This window comes from Esox lucius, chromosome 20, assembly GCF_011004845.1.
Source record: "Esox lucius isolate fEsoLuc1 chromosome 20, fEsoLuc1.pri, whole genome shotgun sequence".
Classification (NCBI taxonomy): Eukaryota; Metazoa; Chordata; class Actinopteri; order Esociformes; family Esocidae; genus Esox; species Esox lucius.
Window position 1 is genome coordinate 11991588 of NC_047588.1, and position 20888 is coordinate 12012475.

At 43.3% G+C, this 20888-nt stretch overlaps 1 protein-coding gene across 2 annotated transcripts; it reads left to right on the forward strand.

The window, feature by feature from the left end:
- Positions 1-54: 54 nt before the first annotated feature.
- Positions 55-19420, forward strand: scn1ba (sodium channel, voltage-gated, type I, beta a). Of its 2 annotated transcripts, XM_010905358.3 has the most exons (6): positions 55-1847; positions 9167-9333; positions 14321-14558; positions 15694-15835; positions 16108-16179; positions 18003-18115. In XM_010905358.3, exons 1-5 carry the CDS (start codon positions 1811-1813, stop codon positions 16172-16174), a joined length of 651 nt encoding a protein of 216 aa, XP_010903660.1. In that variant the 5' UTR covers positions 55-1810; the 3' UTR covers positions 16175-16179; positions 18003-18115. The 2 variants fall into 2 exon arrangements, with proteins under 2 accessions (XP_010903660.1, XP_010903658.1); XM_010905356.4 differs by lacking the exon at positions 16108-16179 and having other exon boundaries at positions 18003-19420.
- Positions 19421-20888: the final 1468 nt, after the last annotated feature.

The following is a 20888-nucleotide window of genomic DNA, read 5'->3' on the forward strand; positions in this document are numbered from 1 at the left end:
AGTGACATACAGAATAAATGGGTTAAAGCAGCTTTTCGAAGACTACATCATATCGCAGCGGCATTCGTTTTCCCACGTCGTCAACCTTACGGTCATATTTTTCAAGCGGAAATTGAATAGCTCGTTGGTGTGCAGTGCAAACGAAGTTGCCTGGATGTTTGCGTTTTATTGATACAGTTCTATATCACACTCAACCCCGGAGGCTGACCTACAAGCGCCGAATTGCCTTGGAGTCAATGGTCGACCGAGAATCCTCTGGACGCAGGAAACGGAAAAGGTTATAGAATAATCTAAAGAGGATAGAAACATTAGGGAGAGGAAATGTAGCCATACTGCCCCTAAAAATACTGCCTAAAAATGTATGCATTCGCTTTTAACAGGTATTTTGATATAATTTTCAAAGTATTTAATTGTGTATTTTTATTATATTAATCTATATATGTGAACCTAGTTAAGTAGAAAATATACCAGCACTGCTATATAAAGAGCTGAAAAGTCGTCTATTTCACCGATAGGCCATAGTTCACTGTAATTTATTACAATGTTTTTTTAGTCACATTGGTTGTGTAAAGAATGACCTTTTATTCTGGCCTCTAGGATACCATGCACATGTTTTTGGCAAATAGCATCAGTCCGACCATATGGCTTAACCTTCAAAAGCATCTGGGCTCGGCTAATGTACTAATGTATTACCAGCAGGACATTTAATCAAAATGAATAGTTAACCGTCTAAATACTATGCAGTTTAATATTTAATAATATAACTTATTGCTCTCACCAACCCTTACTTCCATTTGCCCAAAGAGGGTGTGTTGTTTAGATAATTCAATATTCATGTAGGGTATTATATAAGCAACGATTTCGATTAGTTAAGTCAGCGACAAGAATTAGAAAGTGATAATGTTGGCCCGTTTTACACTATTGCATAAGAAAGGTTGATACAAGAGAATCCATTATTTTCATTCATATTGTTAACCTAGGATAATTCTGCTTGTTAAGGTCAGAATAAATAGCACAAGTATTCTAAGGATTTCTAGCGTGACATCCATATTCATATATATTTGTCTAAGATGGAATGCATCACATCACTAAACCTTATCTATTACATTGCATGACTTTCTGAGCCAAAACAATTTAAGTGTCCCAAGAAAAGAGAACCACAGAGAACCATTGATCATAGAACCGGCTAGATTGTAAACACCCAAAGTCACATGACTAAGTAACAAGTTCCACTTATTCTCCTCATAAACAGTTATAAATAGTTTAACCAACAACGGGGTTACTGAAACCTGAGGCGTAGGTCATAATACCTCCACTGGTAACTGAATACGCTGCATGAAGACTGTGGATGGACAGGCTCCAGCACCCCCCCCCCCCCCCCCCCACACACACACACACAGAGACACTCGCACGGACAACGTGGACGCCCCCTTAATGTCTAGCATCGGCTGAAGAGGAGGGACAGAAAGAGAGTACTGTCTCTCAGACAGCCTCCAGCCCTGTCCTGCCTCAGAGCTCCTCTTCCAAACTGGTTGGGACGCTACTTGCTCCTGAGTTCTTTTCATCTCATCCTCACCTGATTGGGAGAGTGAACACCTCCCGAAGAGCTTCCTGAAGAGCTTCCTGCTGTGGGAGCTTGTTCACTTGGAGTAGCTGCTAGGAGCCAGAGACCTTAAGTTCTGCTTAGTGTTTTCTTGTCTGTGGTGTTGTGAGTAGAATGTGTATGTTTATATGAGTGTTTGAGGTGTGTGCGTGTGCGTGTACGTGAGTGTGTGTTGGCATCAGTGAGAGCCATCTTCCCTTCGCCAGGATGTTACTGATCCCGTGGATGCTCTGGGCTATGCAAGGTGAGTCCAAATTTTCTGTTCTCTACAGAGGCCGTTAAGCAGGTTTGATTTGCTATTGGATCAGAATTGTCACACTGACCAGGGTTCGAGTGTAGAAAGGAGTGGGACTGTGTTGCATTTTATCCTTACTTGGCTACTCACATTTATTGTTGTTGTTATCACACAGATTGTATAACAGAGATCAATTTTGTTGAATGAGCTGCACATTGTGAAACCTAAGCCCACCCACTGCTACTAAGGAAGCACAGTCATCATGTGCTTCCTCATACTGGGAACCCAGTGTGTCATGAACTTGATGTGGACTACTCTGTGTGTTTTTCTGTGTGTGTGTGTTTCCTCTTTCTCTGTGTGTGCGTGTGCTTTTCATCTCTGTGTGTGTGCTTTCTTCCTCTGTGTGTGTGTGTGTTCTTTTTCTCTGTGTGTGTGTGTGTGTGGTTTTCCTCTGTGTGTGTTTGTGTGTGTGGTTTTCCTCTGTGTGTGTGTGTGGATGTGTGTACTATATGGTCTTGTTCATGCTTCTGTAGGTGTGTATACTTGATGCGTATGCATGTCTCTGTCAATTTGCAAGTGTGCTCGCTAAAAGACCAAAGCAGCTGTTTGTGTGTTCTGACTGAATAGCGTGGAGATAAGGCCCTGTGTTGGAGCTAAAGGAAGGGTTTAGTGGCAGTGGAATCATCTAGAACAGTGTGGATTACCACTAGCACTCACTGTACCCTCCCACGCACCTAGCATCGTGGAACACAGATTCAACTGTGCCAAGAGGTGTGCTTCACTGTACAATCACTCAGCATATACATGACTATGAAAGTACAGATAACCTGAACCAATATTACATTCTAAATGGTCCTTACAGGGAGTTATATACCTCCTACGGCTCATTAGCGGAGAGGAACGCAACTGTCCGCGCCTAAACACACAGGCAGGAAAACGTATGGTGGAGTTAGCACTAACTGACAAGTACAACAAAGTAGTACAAGTTTTACCATTAGTAAAAGCAATGTCCCATGGGGATTTTATTTCGGCAACATATAGAAATAAACAACAACAAGGGGAAAACACGACAGAGAGAGGCTTACCATTCAGGGTTTAGGAGAACGGCCGGATGAGTGCTGTCAAAGAAGATCAAGGTCCCTGGTCTTCTCTACACCTCTGCCTTGCCTATCATGAGCTAAACCCTGCATAACTAACCCTACTGCTACAATAAACAAAGGGACAGCCATTCGCTTCTAACCTAGTGTATATAACAGCAGGTTATCTACGGGAGTATGTAATCCCTAGGGTGTCTTACCGTGTCTTAATGTACAAACACTAATACAACCTGTATACAACCTGTAAACAACCCTGTTCCCCTTAACTACCAATCGTTGCTTACCACTACACACCCTCCCTGTCTGTTACAACAGCCCTCACCCAATTGTCTGTTACAACAGCCCTCATCCCACAGTAATGTTACAACAGCCCTCACCACACTGTCTGTTACAACAGCCCTCACCACACAGTCATGTAACAACAGCCCTCCCCCCACCAACTGTTACAACTACCCTCACCACACTGTCTGTTACAACAGCCCTCACCACACAGTCATGTTACAACAGCCCTCACCCCACTGTCTGTTACAAAAGCCCTCACCCCACCATCTGTTACAACTACCCTCACCCCACTGTCTGTTACAGCTACCCTCACCCCACCGTCTGTTACAACAGCCCTCACCCCACCATCTGTTACAACTACCCTCACCCCACTGTCTGTTACAGCTACCCTCACCCCACCGTCTGTTACAACAGCCCACACCCCACTGTCATGTTACAACAGCCCTCACCCCACTGTCTGTTACAAAAGCCCTCACCCCACCATCTGTTACAACTACCCTCACCCCACTGTCTGTTACAGCTACCCTCACCCCACCGTCTGTTACAACAGCCCTCACCCCACCATCTGTTACAACTACCCTCACCCCACTGTCTGTTACAGCTACCCTCACCCCACCGTCTGTTACAACAGCCCACACCCCACTGTCATGTTACAACAGCCCTCACCCCACTGTCTGTTACAAAAGCCCTCACCCCACCATCTGTTACAACTACCCTCACCCCACTGTCTGTTACAGCTACCCTCACCCCACCGTCTGTTACAACAGCCCACACCCCACTGTCATGTTACAACAGTTCTCACCCCACTGTCTGTTACAACAGCCCTCACCCCACTGTCATGTTACAACAGCCCTCACCACACCGTCTGTTACAACAGCCCACACCCCACCAACTGTTACAACTACCCTCACCCCACTGTCTGTTACAACAGCTCTCATCCCACTGTCTGTTACAACAGGCCTCACGCCACAGTCATGTTACAACAGCCCTCACCACACTGTCTGTTATAACAGCAATCACCCCACAGTCATGTTACAACAGCCTTCACCCCACAGTCATGTTACAACAGCCCTCACCCCACCATCTGTTACAACTACCCTCACCCCACCATCTGTTACAACTACCCTCACCTCACTGTCTGTTACAACAGCCCTCACCACACTGTCTTTTACAACAGCCCTCACCCCACCATCTGTTACAACTACCCTCACCCCACCATCTGTTACAACTACCCTCACCCCACTGTCTGTTACAACAGCCCTCACCCCACTGTCTGTTACAACAGCCCTCACCACACTGTCTGTTACATCAGCACTCACCCCACCATCTGTTACAACAGCCCTCACCCCATTGTCTGTTACAACAGTTCTCCCCCCACTGTCTGTTACAACAGCCCTCACCCCACCATCTGTTACAACAGCCCTCACCCCACTGTCTGTTATAACAGCCCACACCCCACCAACTGTTACAACTACCCTCACCCCACTGTCTGTTACAACAGCTCTCACCCCACTGTCTGTTATAACAGTTTGAGAAAGAGAGATGTTGTGGTGGAGGTAAGAGCGTTATGCAACAACATTTGTGTAACTGGTAAATAAACCAGCCTGTCTTTCTGCTGGAATGGCCGGGCAAGCAAGGGCAGCCTAAAGAGATAAGAGTCTGGCGGGCTACTCACATCTGGACTCATTCAGGGAGACAAGATAAGTAAGGACAGAAAGACAAACGGACAGTCAGGGGGTGAGGAAAACAGAATAGAATCTTCAAAGAAAATTGGTTCACATATAGATCAGTGTTAGACAAGAAGATACGAATGAGACAACACAACCAAAATAATTCCAATCTCACATCCCCTTATAACATGTAAATGGTCTTCTACATAATGCAACTAAATCAATTGAGACATTTATCCTTGATCCTGAACAGACTCAAAAACTGTAGACTGCCAACTGGGCCAACACTAATGGTTACAGGATGTGGTTGCTATTGATGTGATACTAGTATCTTCCTATGTATCCACAAGCACTTTGGAGATAACATCATTTCAGTAGCTGCAATGATCAAAATCCTGTCAATGTCTAATGTTCCGTGTGCCATATAAAACTAGTGTTGTATGTTAAAAAGGTTAGTCGAGTCATCATCCATTCCACTGTGTCAAGAACCAGGGAAACTATTAAAAAAAGCCTTTTGCTAAATGATGTCAAATCAGGATGGCTAGAACAAGTAGAGCACTGTAAATGGAAATGTGTTTTGGTTCAGACTTCATGGAGGGGCTCTGAATAGATTCCAAATGCACTGATATATTCTGAAACATTACTTTATCCACTAACGGAGCTTGATGATGTTATTGCATAGTTCATGTTCACATGAGTACTTAATTTAAATCCACAAATAATATTCCATCAGAAAAGAGATTCAAACATTGCAAAGGTTCATGACATCATGTTATGGACTGCTGTTATGGACAGCATATCTGTCCATAACAGCTGAGCCTCTGGCAGAACCTTCAGGATTATGATTTAGAAAAGTTCAACAAGGCTGTCCATAAATGTTGATAAAATTCCAGATGAAACCTTCTGTTCCCAGGTTCTGACTGTATACTGTCCTGGAAATGAACCTCCAAGCTACATTTGTAGCCCAGGTAGTCTAACCATGACATAAGAGGACCCTGTCTGAAGAATGTAGCAGTGCACTTCCCTCCCTCTCGTCATGTATCCTCCCTGACCCAAATAAATAGAGTACGTCCTCTGATCACTCACTGTTTGGCCGTGCTCAGCAAGGCTTTCACTAAAACAGCTGACCTCCTCATTAGTCAGGAGAGACACAGGGAGGGAGGGAGGGAGGGAGGGAGGGAGGGAGGGAGGGAGGGAGGGAGGGAGGGAGGGAGGGAGGGAGGGAGGGAGGGAGGGAGGGAGGGAGGGAGGGAGGGAGGGAGGGAGAGTGGAAAGCAGGGAGGGTGGGATGATGGAAGGAAGAGTGAGGATAATTAGCACTATCCTCCCTCCTCATGGGTCTCCCAATACATTGACTGTACGTGTGTGTGTGTGTGTGTGTGTGTGTTTGTGTAAGAGAGAGCAGAAGCTGAACAAGGGCAGACAAGGACAAATGATCATTAGTGGGTTTGGCATTAATCAGGTCAGTCCTGGTAACAGAAGAATTTAACTGACAGAGTCATATTATTTGTTCATGTTTTACAGTTTAGTGGGACCAAAAAGGTAACAAATGATTTGCTTTTCTTTATGGACAGACATAGGACATAGGACAGACATCTGTCCTAGCCTCGAAACCATGCAGAAACATAAAACTGTTCAGCTTTGGTCCGCAACTCAATGTACCAATGATATGATTCCTTCCCTGGAGATTGAGGAACCGATAGAGCCCAAAGCCAGCAGGCCATTTCTAAGACATCCCAGAATGACTGAGGTTCAAATACAATCACTTCACTAGTTGACAAGAGCAACCCTGGTCTTGTGCTAACAATTCTTAGAGCGAACGGATGAGCCAAACGATACGCGTCACATGTTTGTTCCTATGGAAAGCTCCTTTCTTAGCATGTGTGCAGCATGTTTGCTAGCTCCTGTTCTCCTGTCTTAGCTACCATTTTCATAGAACTGTTTTGCACTTTAGAAATTGCCATCACACTCCCTAGGTTCTGCGTGGCCATGTGTGTTTGCGTGTGTGTGTGTTTGCGTGTGTGTGTGTGTGTGTGTGTGTCTGCATCGCAGCCAACTGTGCATCTCCGCTGTGCCCTGCTGGAATCTGGTCATGCAAACTGATATGATCTTCTTCCCTTTTTTGTTTCTTTCTTTCTCTCTTAGTTTTTTTATCCTCCTCTAAAGCCAGAATCCCTCTATTCCATTGTGTTACTGTCTCTTTCTATTTATTCTGTTAGGTTAGCTCAGAGTTCATCCTCCATCATCCTCATGTACTCTGGCTCTAATTCCCATCCGTTGATTTAACCAACATCTGCCTGAAAGAACTGGCAAATAGACAGACAGTCTTATTCTGGGATGTAACTGTATATCTCATCATTTTGTATTGTTGAATTTCAACTGAGGGCAAGTGGAGAATTGATATCAACTGTTAATCCCCCCCACACTGCCTCACCTCCTAATCTAATCCGCACTTTTTGGAGTATTCGTTGCATAAGGGAATAACTGCCCTTACGTCCACAGATTAAGAGTGGATTTGGATATTGCATGCTATGTCTGTCAGATTACCGGGAATGATGGTTGAGTTTGCAGAAGATTGATGGTGGGGCTGATGACTGTGCACTTTGTTTGAATGATTCAACATACTCTGACTGTTCGTCTCCTGTCCCCTGTTCATCTCCTGTCCCCTGTTCAACTCCTGTCTCCTGTTCATCTCCTGTCCCATGTTCATCTTCTGTCTCCTGTTCATCTCCTGTCCCCTGTTCATCTCCTGTCCCCTGTTCAACTCCTGTCTCCTGTTCGTCTCCTGTCCCCTGTTCAACTCCTGTCTCCTGTTCGTCTCCTGTCCCCTGTTCAACTCCTGTCTCCTGTTCATCTTCTGTCTCCTGTTCATCTTCTGTCTCCTGTTCATCTCCTGACCACTGTCTCTGCTTTTATCCGCTGGCAGCAGCATCCAGCCCTCTCCAATGTCACCCCGCTCCGCTTCTCTTTTAATAAACGTTTATTAGTTCTCTTTCTACAAGTTTGAGTGTCTGGATTGACAGTCTTCTCTTCTGCTCCATCTCTCCGTGTTCTCACTTTTTCTCTCTGAATTTCTCTCTACTTTTCTTTCTCTGTTTATACTTCCCGATGTGATGAAACTGTTGTGATGTCTTGCTTTTATTCTTTGTTAGAAATGTCTGTGTTCCTGTAAAAAGGCTGTTAACTCTCTCTTTCCCTCCCTCCCTTCCACCTTTCTCTGTCTACAGAGAGACAGCATTCTCCCTCCCTGCCTTCAGCTGTTTCAGTGTTCTGGGTTCTCATATTTCGATCAGTGAGTTGTGTTGAAAAAAGGGAAGTGTTGCACAGGTTTTCAGTCAGGTAGTGAAGGATTATGGGTCAATAGTGAAATTCAACCAAACTATGTATCGGTGTATTTGCATCTGACAGCCTTTACAATGTGTTTCCTATCGCCCTTACCACATTACCTTTGAAAGAAAAAGCACTGCCAGAGGTCAAAGTTGAAAATAGCTCAAGCTCAAGGGGTTGACAGGGCTGCTGATGCAGATGCCAGGATTTCCAGGTGTGTTGATCTCCGGTGATCTTGCATATGCAACATGATAGCATATATAGGCTAAGTGTATGCGTCTATATATGGAAGTACTTCATTAATACAGTAATATACCTGGCAGACTGGCTTCAAGGAGACAATCTGTTTATTTCCCCTCAATTTCTCATAGTTATCCAATCAATAATGTAAACTGAAAGCAAAAACATAAACAGATATGTATATATATTGAAATAATGAGTGGAAATAAAGAAAAATGAAACAAAGGAGCTAAATAAAAAATAGTTTTTAAAAAGCATGTTATAAACAACATGAGCTGGCATGCAACACAAATTGATCACGATCATTATCATATAATCTACCCGTTCAATTGATGCATTGCTTCAAGTACTGAATCTCTGGCCTTGCGTCCATTGGGGTCTCCAAATACAGATCGTCCCATATCATGACTCTTAGGCCCGCTTCAGATCCGTACGCTCACCAGTACTGTGAGGCCCGCTTCAGATCCGTACGCTCACAAGTACTATGAGGCCCGCTTCAGATCCGTACGCTCACCAGTACTGTGAGGCCTGCTTCAGATCCGTACGCTCACCAGTACTATGAGGCCCGCTTCAGATCCGTAAGCTCACCAGTACTGTGAGGCCCGCTTTCTACTGAACAAGCTTATAGAGATGGTTCAGCTGCATGGATGTGATCACTAAGGGGATGGCATTGGCTTGTCTGACACCTCTAACTGTGTCGTACCCCCCACAGCGTCTCTGTGCCACGGAGCGTGTGTTGAGGTGGACTCTGACACAGACGCTGTGGTCAATGAAGGTTTTAAGCTGGGCTGTATCTCCTGTAAGATGAGGGGCGAGGTGCCTGCCACAGCCACCGTCAGCTGGTACTTCATGGCCCGGGGAGAGAGCGAGTTCTTCCGCGTGAGTAGCTCTACGAGTCTGACGGCCCACGGTGACAGAACCCAGATGTGTCCCAATGATCTGTTCTTTCTTCCAAAATGTGCATTGACCTTTTGACCTTGGCAAGATATTTTGCGCTCGTGCTAGCACATGACTGCACTGATAGTTTTTTTTTGTTCTCATTTGGATGACATACCCAAGAGAAAACAGACATCGCTGAGACACTGGGGAATTTCTGCACCACTAACCAATGCACTTGCACGCGGACATACATGAGGAGTGGACACTTCCTGTATTCCCTCTCCCTTCGTTTGACCCCGTGGGCCGACCCCATGGGGAGTCAGTGAGGCAGGTTGACCTGCATGTTGCATAAGCAACCACGGTTGGCTCTTTCAGTTTCGATCCTTTAGGATTACATAATGAGGTTTCATAACGAACTTGGGAATGTGAGAGCACCACTGAACACATTGGCTACCACCTTATCGCACCATTAAGGGGTTGTACAGCGAAACGTGTTGATGGGGTAATTGTGAAAATCCAGCAAAAAGATAAAGCCCATTAATCAAAACCAGAGATCAGGTGTATACTGTGTTCAGTATGAACCTCTTCTCGGTTAATTATAGTGAGATAGTAGTTCCTTTTCTTGAGAAACAGGAGATATTAGTGCTATGCTCTCATCAACAGGAAGAATTACACAGTCAAGAATTTGTGAACAAAGGCCCTTTTCCTCAGCTGTAAACGTACGCAAACGTACCCATTCCCCTAAACATCAACACAGGCCAAACATTAGCCATGTAGCGTCTCCAGCACATTACAGCACGAATGAGCAGAGATCTCATTAGCCTTACATTATTTCTGAACAGTTAATGCACCAGGAAGGGGCTCATTCAGACACCGAATAAAGGCGTTTCTTGTTTGGGCAAAAGTCCATCCCGAATCCCCTCTCCTTAGTAACCAGAAACCGATGAGGAGTCGAGGAGATGTCAGTTTGTTGATGGGTGAGCAGAGAGAGAGCGGTTTAACCCCTTGATACTCAGAGGTCACATGTCAGAAGGTCCTTCAGAACCAGTTTAGACAAGGTGTTTTTTAGAATGAAACCTGACCTGTCCTGAATATGTTGTGTGGTTGTGGAGAGGATCCCCACTGGGGTTACATAAAACATGTTTTTATAATCTACTGCAAGTGGCATTGGATGAAAGTGTTTAAGCTTAAAGGCATGTATTAAATAATGTTACTTTATTGTCCAAAAACGAATATAGACATAAACGTCTGCTTGCTCTGTTCTTTAGCGCCCTCTTCTGTACCATTGGTTCTACTATAAGATACTCATCCCCTCTCCATCAATCCGTCCACAACAATAATCAACATGCTCAAATTATTTTTTATATTCAAATCATAATAGAATCTGTATTCAAATCATAATAAAATCTATATTCAAATCAAAATAGAATCTGTATTCAAATCATAATAGAATCAATCTGCTTAGCCCAGAGATTCCTTCTTAAATCAAGCATAGCATTGATACTTTAAATAACTAATGCACTGTTTGCATTCGCTGCTGTAATTACCTCTAATATCTTAATAGATCTGCACAAGATGGGAAAAAAAAAATTGCCCACCAAAAAAAAAGTTTGCATACCCTTGGAGAATTGGTAATATACACTCACCTAAAGGATTATTAGGAACACCATACTAATACTGTGTTTGACCCCCTTTCGCCTTCAGAACTGCCTTAATTCTATGCATTGATTCAACAAGGTGCTGAAAGCCTTCTTTAGAAATGTTGGTCCATATTGATAGGATAGCATCTTGCAGTTGATGGAGATTTGTGGGATGCACATCCAGGACACGAAGCTCCTGTTCCACCACATCCCAAAGATGCTCTATTGGGTTGAGATCTGGTGACTGTGGGGGCCATTTCAGTACAGTGAACTCATTGTCATGTTCAAGAAACCAATTTGAAATGATTCGAGCTTTGTGACATGGTGCATTATCCTGCTGGAAGTAGCCATCAGAGGATGGGTACATGGTGGTCCTAAAGGAATGGACATGGTCAGAAACAATGCTCAGGTAGGCCGTGGCATTTAAACAATGCCCAATTGGCACTAAGGGGCCTAAAGTGTGCCAAGAAAACATCCCCCACACCATTACACCACCACCACGAGCCTGCACAGTGGTAACGAGGCATGATGGATCCATGTTCTCATTCTGTTTACACCAAATTCTGACTCTACCATCTGAATGTCTCAACAGAAATCGAGACTCATCAGACCAGGCAACATTCTTCCAGTGTTCAACTGTCCAATTTTGGTGAGCTCGTGCAAATTGTAGCCTCTTTTTCCAATTTGTAGTGGATATGAGTGGTACCCAGTGGGGTCTTCTGCTGTTGTAACCCATCCGCCTCAAGGTTGTGCGTGTTGTGGCTTCACAAATGCTTTGCTGCATACCTCGGTTGTAACGAGTGGTTATTTCAGTCAAAGTTGCTCTTCTATCAGCTTGAATCAGTCGGCCCATTCTCCTCTGACCTCTAGCATCAACAAGGCCTTATCGCCCACAGGACTGCCGCATACTGGATTTTTTTCAGTAACTGAGCAGATTGTGAAATACTCAGACCGGCCCGTCTAGCACCAACAACCATGCCACGCTCAAAATTGCTTAAATCACCTTTCTTTCCCATTCTGACATTCAGTTTGGAGTTCAGGAGATTGTCTTGACCAGGACCACACCCCTAAATGAATTGAAGCAACTGCCATGTGATTGGTTGATTAGATAATTGCATTAATGAGAAATTTAACAGGTGTCATCATGTCAACAAAGAAAATAATGAACTGACCCCTGTTCAAAAGTCTGCATACCCTTAGTTCTTAATACTGTGTATTGCTCCCTTTAGTTGGCACCAAGGTGTTTCTGGAAAACCGTCCGCCATCTCAGGAGGGGAAAACGGGGAACTATCCAAGCTGTGTTCAGTAAGAATGGAACACTGTTGATCTCAACTGAGGAGGTAATTGGGCGATGGAAGGAACACTTTGAGGAACTCCGAAATCCCACTAACACGCCCTCTATAGTGGAGGCAAAGCTGGAGGCTGATGGGGAAGCATTGTCAATCTCCATGGCAGAAGTCACTGAGGAAGTCAAACAAATCCACAGTGGCAAAGCTCCGGGGATTGATGAGATCCGTCCAGAAATGTTGAAAGCTTTGGGTGTGGAGGGGATGTCTTGGTTGACACGCCTCTTCAACATTGCGTGGAAGTCGGGGAAAGTGCCTAAGGAGTGGCGGACCGGGGTGGTGGTTCCCCTGTTCAAAAAGGGGGACCAGAGGGTGTGTGCCAATTACAGGGGTATCACATTTCTCAGCCTCCCTGGGAAAGTCTACTCAAAGGTACTGGAAAGGAGGGTTCGGCAGATAGTCGAACCTCAGATTGAAGAGGAACAATGCGGATTCCGTCCTGGTCGCGGAACAACCGACCAGCTCTTTACTCTTGCAAGGATCCTGGAGGGGGCTGGGAATATGCCCATCCAGTCTACATGTGTTTTGTGGATTTGGAGAAGGTGTATGACCGGGTCCCCCGGGAGATACAGTGGGAGGTGCTGCGGGAGTATGGGGTGAGGAGGTCCCTTTTGAGGGCTATCCAATCCCTGTATGTCCAAAGTGAGAGCTGTGTTCGGGTTCTTGGTAGTAAATCGGACTCGTTCCAGGTGGGGGTTGGCGCTTTGTCACCAATCCTGTTTGTAACTTTTATGGACAGGATATCGAGGCGTAGTCGGGGTGGGGAGGGGTTGCAGTTCGGTGGGCTGGGGATCTCATCGCTGCTTTTTGCGGATGATGTGGTCCTGATGGCATCATCGGTCTGTGACCTTCAGCACTCACTGGACCGGTTCACAGTAGAGTGCGAAGTGGTTGAGATGAGGATTAGCACCTCTAAATCTGAGGCCATGGTTCTCAGCAGGAACCTGATGGAGTGCCTCCTCCGGTTAGGGAATGAGGCGTCACCCCAAGTAAAGGAGTTCAAGTATCTCGGGGTCTTGTTTGCGAGTGAGGGGACAATGGAGCGGGAGATTGGCCGGAGAATCGGAGCAGTGGGGGCACTATTGCATTCGTTTTACCGCACTGTTGTGACGAAAAGAGAGCTGAGCTCATTTTTGTTCAAGTATCATCGTATTGTGCTCCTTGAAACAACCACACCGTCTTTTTCCAGAGCAGCCTGTATTTCTCCTGAGGTATACTGTGGGTTTTTCTTTGTATCCCGAACAATTCTTCGGGCAGTTTTGGGTGAAATCTTTCTTGGTCTACCTGACCTTGGCTTGATATCAAAGAGGTCCCTGAATGTTCCACTTCTTAATAAGTGATTGACCAGGACTGACTGGCATTTGCAAGGCTTTGGATATCTTTTTATATCCTTTTCCATCTTTATAATGTTCCATTACCTTGTTACACAGGTCTTTTGACAGTTCTTTTCTGCTCCCCATGACTCAGTATCTAGCCTGCTCAGTGCATCCACGTGAGAGCTTACAAACTCATTGACTAGTTAAACACAGACACTAATTGGAATTTAAAAAGCTTCAGGTGTGGGAAATTCACATTTAATTGCCATTTTCACCTGTGTGTGTTACCTTGTGTGTCTTTAACAAGGAAAAACATTCAAGGGTATGTAAACTTTTGATCAGGGCCATTTGGTGATTTCTGTTATCATTATGATTTAAAAAGGAGCCAAACAACTATGTGATAAAGAATGGCTTTATATGATCACTATCCTGAAATAAAAGACAGTTCTTTTGCATTTTCAAAATCAATGCCAAGATTTCACATTTTCTGCCAGGGTTTGCAAACTTAAGAGCACAACTGTAGAATGGCAGTAGCCTCCTATAGCATGACTCAAATCATATCGCCAACCAAAAGGCCTTCATCCAGATTGATACGGCCTATTATTCAGTGGCTAAACAGAGCATATTCCTTTGGATTAATTCAGGATCATAGGTCTTACTGCCCTCCCAATGTGTTCTGAAATAGATCTACAGCTACGAGGAGGAGGTGGGCGTCATCGAAGACGAGCGCTTCTACGACCGTCTGGACTGGAATGGCAGCAAAAAGACCACAGACCTGCAGGACGGCTCCATCTACATCCTGAACGTGACATGGAACGACACTGGCACCTACCGCTGCTTCTTCAACCGCATCCTCACGTTCCCCTCTTACGAGTTCACCACCAACGCCACCAAGATCGTCCACCTCAACGTGGTGCCGCGACGTAAGGCTTGGGGTCGGGGGTCAGACCCACACACACAAACACACATTTTAAACATATTTCCATGGGGGCTTACTTACACGTAACCTGGGGAAGGGGATAGTGGGGGAGGGGCCGTGGGAGGAAGAGTAGGGAACAATGAAGAGAGAAAGGCGGGTCTGGCTCAGTCACTCGATGTGAGTAATGTACAGCACGTGGGAATTAAGATATCCGTTTAGGTTCAGAGTGGAATGGCTCATGTCAGATTGGACAACAGTGTCATATTTCCAAATGAACATCAGCATGAAGGAGGTCCGACAGAAGGACGAACAGGAAACATCACCTCACCTAAGAAGACCGTTTGTGAGCGATGTGTGTTTGTAGCGGTGCTGTCGCAGAAGCCGTCATTAGTTCTCCCAGCTCCCAGTCCAAAGGCTCAGACCAATGGCATGTCCGTGATGGTCCCACTGAAACGGTATGAACAGATACAGGACACACATGATAACAAGTCTATTCTACTGCTTTAAGGGACTTCTATTTTGGAGGATGGATGTTTCTCCTCAAAAGAGCAAAAGGTCAAAGTCTTCCAAGTGCTCAAAAGCTTTAATAACCCAGAGTTCTTTTTTAAAGCTTCTATAAAGATTAATTTAGTGTATGTTACATGTTGGGTTTAGCAGTCCGGTCACCCTCTGATTAAGGTCACAGTTTAGTTGCTGTGCTTCATGTGATGTCCATTCCAGTATGCACAGAACCAGTAGGTCAATCTCCATGTTGAAGTGTTCAATTTAAGGTTCATGATCCAGTCGGAGTGATCCCAACTGGGTCTTTGAGACAAATTAGCCATTAACCAATAGGTTCATAAGGGAACAGGCAATTAATTTGGAAGCCCCATCCATTTCATTACATACCTAAAGTCAGTCGCTTTCCATGACGATTTGCAGGTTGGAACCTGATTTCTCTAACCATCTCTGTGAATTTGATTTTGAAAGCTGTACTACTGAAACACTGAAATATCATGGATGAGTAAGGGTAATTGTTTTATAAACATAAAACACTTTAAGAAAATGTTCTGTAAAGTAGCTTCTAGTTGTTCGATAGTAAGCCAAAGGTTAAAATACAGCACAGGTTTCTCTACCCCTCTCTTTCTTCCCCTCTCCAGTGACCAGGGGAATGGCATCCATCTTGTCTGAGGCAATGATGTATGTGTCAATCATTGGGCTGCAGTTATGGCTTCTTGTTGAGATGATCTACTGCTATAGGAAGATATCAGCTCAAGGCGAGGAAGCACTTAGAGAGAGCGCGTAAGTGGATACACTCCAATCCAGCATTAGCTGTCTAATAAAAACCCTGAAATAAACTTAACATGCACACGCACTCATACAAAATCTCTTTCTGTCATAATATGTTGGTCTTCAATCATCTTTTTACCTTATTCAATATTATGTATTTCCTTTTACTAGCTAAACATTTCCTAGCTAACCGTGCTACATTTCACTGTTTGTATCTTCCTCTCTATCCCGACTCTTCATCACCACCTTTCCACACCTGTCGTCCTCATTTCTTTCTCTCTCAGGGCGGAGTACTTGGCTATAGCTTCGGACAGTAAAGATAACTGTGCCATGGTGGCTGTAGCAGAATAGCACTGGTAGGTTTCTACCACTACTGCTACTATTGCTCCTGCTAACACTATTACTACAAGCACTACTACTGCCACTGATACAACTAGTATTCTGAATGAGCTGCAGCTGTTTTACAGTCTTTTGGGGAGTCCAGTTAAGAGGCCATTACAGTAGTCAACCCTTCTAGAGATAAAAGCATGGATGACCTTCTCTTGGTCATTTTGGGACACCAAGCCTTTGATTCTGGCTATATTTTTTAGATGATAGAATGCTGTATTGGTGACCGCTTTTTGACTGTTGAATGTGAGGTCTGAGTCTATCAGAACACCAAGATTATGCACTTGATCCCTGGTTTTAAGGGCCAGAGAATCTTTACTAATACTTGTTCTTTAATTTTTGTTGTCAAACACAATAATCTCAGTTTTATTTTGGTTTAATTGTAGACAATTTTGGTTCATCCAGGTATTTATGTGCTCTATGCAGTGACACAGAGAGTCTATTGAGCTGTTGTTATATGGTTCGATAGCCATATATATTTGAGTATCATCTGCATAGCTGTGGTAGTTAATGTTGTTCTGTAGAATTTGGATTGAATAGAGATTGAACAGAAGCGGTCCGAGAACTGATCCCTGTGGAACTCCGCATGTCATAGGCACCCTATCAGATTCATGATTACCAATGGTGACAAAGTAACACCGGCCATTTAGATAAGATGTGAACCAATCAAGGACTGTCCCAGAGAGTCCTACACAATTTTCCACCCTATGTATAAATGTTCTATGATCTACAGTGTCAATGCTGCACTGAGATCTAACAGAACCAGAACTGCTTTTATCAGAATCAGTATTCAGCCGTATATCATTTAAAACTTTAATCAGGGCCGTTTCAGTACTGTGGTGAGGTCGGAAGCCTGACTGAAATTTGTCTAAGAGTCCACTTTAGGTTACCCTGTTGTGCTGTGTTAGCATTAGCATTTGTTGATTCACCTACCGGATAGGACCCACAGTCCAACCGGAGGAGTGCTCTGGGACCCACAGTCCAACCGGAGGAGTGCTCTGGAACCCACAGTCCAACCGGAGGAGTGCTCTGGGACCCACAGTCCAACTGGAGGAGTGCTCTGGTGTCTAAATCTTCTAAGCGGTTGATCCATTCCTCCAACAGCTGTCTTAGCTCCTCCACCATAAAATATAAAATACAAAATAACTATGCTGAGGTCCTGATCAGCAGAGTGGCAGCTGGAATCATCAGGTGTCGTTTGGATCTGCAACACAACCAGAAGGACTTTAGACAGGCACAGCAACAAGTCTTTCAAGCCTTGTACTCCAGAGGTGTGGGACAAGACCTAATGTCCTCCTAAGTTTAAACAAAGTCGGAGACAAGGAAAATGTAGAGAGTGTATTCCTTAGATTTTCAATGGAGGAGAACTAACCCTACTCACCCCTGGCACATTCATATAGCAGTGTAAAACCTTGGAGCAGAGACGGGGGTCCAGTGACAATGTGGACCTACCTGGATGAGACCACGGACCGGGCCCAACTGGCAGGAAGTAAATCCACCCAACAATCAACCGCAGCCACCCTACTACTACTGCTGTGAACTTCTTTATACTCTATTGTTCATTGTCTGTTCTTCCCATCACTCAGCTTGTTCTCTCTAACGTTACCGTCTGTCACAAGGCACTAGTGTATTGGCTTTTGTCTCAAATGGCACCTTATTCCCTATAAAGACCATTTTATTTTGACCAGGGCTTATAGGGCTCAGGTCAACAGCACTGAACTGTTTGTCATAGGGTGGTAGTTTGGGAGCAACTTGCACATTTTCACACTAAGTTTTATTATTATTATTTCAGGTCCAACAATGGCTCCAAACAAAACCAACAAATTGCTTTTGAAGCCTCACATTCACCTGTTCAGCAATTCTCCACTTCACCCCTTCTACCAGACTACTATTATGATACCTTACCATCTCAACCTAACCCTTCCAGGAGGTTAAGCAGACAAGAGCTGAAGAACATTCCATCAAAGACATGAAGGACCTTGGAAGAACATGACAGGGCTAGATGTCTTTTTCCTTTCCAAACAGTGTCTGAATGAGAAGTGACACAGCAAATTAAAAGGAATGATCTGTGGTTATATGCAAAATCTAGCATAGATTTCTACATAATATCGAAATACAATGATGTATGTGTACTTAATTATGCAATCCAAATCTTATATAATCTTATATAAAATATTTTTGCATTGTAATTAATTAGTTTGTACATAATATTGTACATTATATCTCTCTGTTTAGTGATCCCTCCTAATTACTAACGTCTCATAGTCTTTTTCATGATTTTAAAGATGATTAGTAAATTAAGGCATTCAAATAGGTAACACCACCTAGATTAAATATTTAGTTATTTTGTTTACTGGCATGAAACCTACAACACATTCTTGTTACCATGTATCTCTGCACTGCCATTGACTGGACCAGCAGGAGGCTCAGTGTCTAAACAGAAAAAGGACAACACCTGTTTTAAAGTGGTTATTAGACATTTGGCTTTACTACTTTCTGCTCATCGAGTCTCACAGACATCACATTTTTAACTGGAACTGCTGGTTGTAATTTAAACATGTACAGTACGATTGTAAGGGTTTCTTATATAAATGTAAGGCAATCTACATGGTCCATATTCACAAACCTATAAATATCCACCATGTATCCTTGTAGTTGCACTCTGTAAAACATGATGACCATCATATCTGTTGAAGATGAAGCAGGGCCTCCTTGTTATGGAAACTCCATATTTCAATATTTATTGCAATATTTCCACATGTCAATAATGCTTCATTTGATATATTTTATATACGCTATTTACAAAAATCAAGGGCTTGGGATTTTAACTATTAATTTATTGCCATGGGCAACTGTAGCACAATTTGTCCAGTGTGCCTAGCAGGAAACTTCTGACTTGAAAGGGGTTAGAGTAGATGCTACTAGTGGTATAGACATGTGAGTTATGTAAGGGCAAAATCTATACTTTATGCAGTTTTGGCTTAATGTAGTGAGCTGCTTCTGAAATACTTACATGCCTTGAATCGTTGGCAGTTCATTCTGAATTGTACCTCTAGGGGGCAGTATGATACTGCCTTATGTGGGATTCCATTTTGGATCTATGAAGTGATGTACTTTTTTGTATAATATGGCTGGTATCTGGATCACGCCAGCTGTCTGAATTTTCTGCATTTGAATAAGGACTATTGAAAAGTAAAAAGATAGGTTGGATATGGTTTCTATTGCACAATACTGCCCCAAATGGATTTTATTTTCAATTATATATACATTATCTCACAAAAGTGAGTACACCCCTCACATTTATGTAAATATTTTATTATATCTGATCATGTGACAACACTGAAGAAATGACACTTTGCTACAATGTAAAGTAGTGAGTATACAGCTTGTATAACAGTGTATATTTCTTGTACCCTCAAAAGAATACAACACAGCCATTAATGTCTAAACCGCTGTCAACAAAAGTGAGAATGTCCAAATTGGGCCCAAAGTGTCAATATTTTGTAAGGCCACCATCATTTTCCAGCACTGCCTTAACCCTCTTTATAATTGTTTATATATATATATATATATATATATATAAAGTTATGAAGATTCATGCCAAATAAAACAGAATTATATATTAATTCCCTTTAAAAAAACCTTGTGTAAGATGATTTGGTCACATTAGCATATTAACCTTTCACACTTTCTAATCCTTGACCTGAAGTGAAATTATCCAGTTTCTACTGCATGTGTAGATGTATATATGTTTGTCAAAAAGATAAGATCCAAACTTTGTCAGGTGCATGAAATAAAAATCTACCTTGGGCTGGATTTGTTTCATTTTTATATACTCCCACCCCAAATTTCATGATACATTTCTGATTACCACCCTAATTCATCACAGCAAGTCCAAAAAACTCAAAGGTTTATTTATTTGTGCCTTTCAAACCACATCCAAGGTTTTGCTGGTTGTTATCACACTGCATGCTAAACCAGGAGTTTTACACCAGAAACCTCAGGAAGGAACAGTTTCCAGCCTTACACCTGAATTGCACTCAAAAGGTGCCCATGCCACCTCAGGGAGTTGCTAAGAGCATGATGAGACAAGGTAACCAAATTAAATTACTAACCCCACAATCCTGGCCAGTTTCTCAGCACTCAATGGGACCTCTGGGCTAATCTGGTTAATCTGATTCAAACAGGTCTCACACTGACAAAGCTAACTGATGTAGTGACTACTGCTTCCCCCAGGGATGCCGACGGGCATTGGTGCAGAATCGCTTTCTGACGGATGAGTAATTGCAAAATGCTATAATAGTTTTTTTTTTTTTACTGAAAAGAATCCTACATAATGGAGCTTAAAAATATTCTAATGTAACCAGTAATTGTGTCTAACTACAGTACTGTAGCTATCTGGCTAAAACATTGCCACCATGCAACCAAAACTAGGAGCACAGAAATAGAAGGACAAATCTAAAAGAGAACATCCAAATATGTGTAGCAGTTCAGTAATGGCTGATTGGGACTGAGTAGGTTAAGAATTGAAAAGATGTGACAATTAATTAACTGTGTTTAAAACAAAGGGATTGGAATGTGGCCTAGTTATGAATTAAAGCATTAAACAATAAAATATTTATGACTTTTGGACAGTCATTTAATTACTAATTCATTTATTTTTTGGCCCGTGGTTTGG

Excerpts from the sequence above, each read along its gene's own strand:
- scn1ba (XM_010905356.4), top strand. The coding sequence starts at position 1,811 with ATGTTACTGATCCCGTGGATGCTCTGGGCTATGCAAG. Across the intron at positions 9,334-14,320 it reads GAGAGAGCGAGTTCTTCCGC|ATCTACAGCTACGAGGAGGA; the intron begins GTGAGTAGCTCT and ends GTTCTGAAATAG. Across the intron at positions 14,559-15,693 it reads CCTCAACGTGGTGCCGCGAC|TGACCAGGGGAATGGCATCC; the intron begins GTAAGGCTTGGG and ends TCCCCTCTCCAG.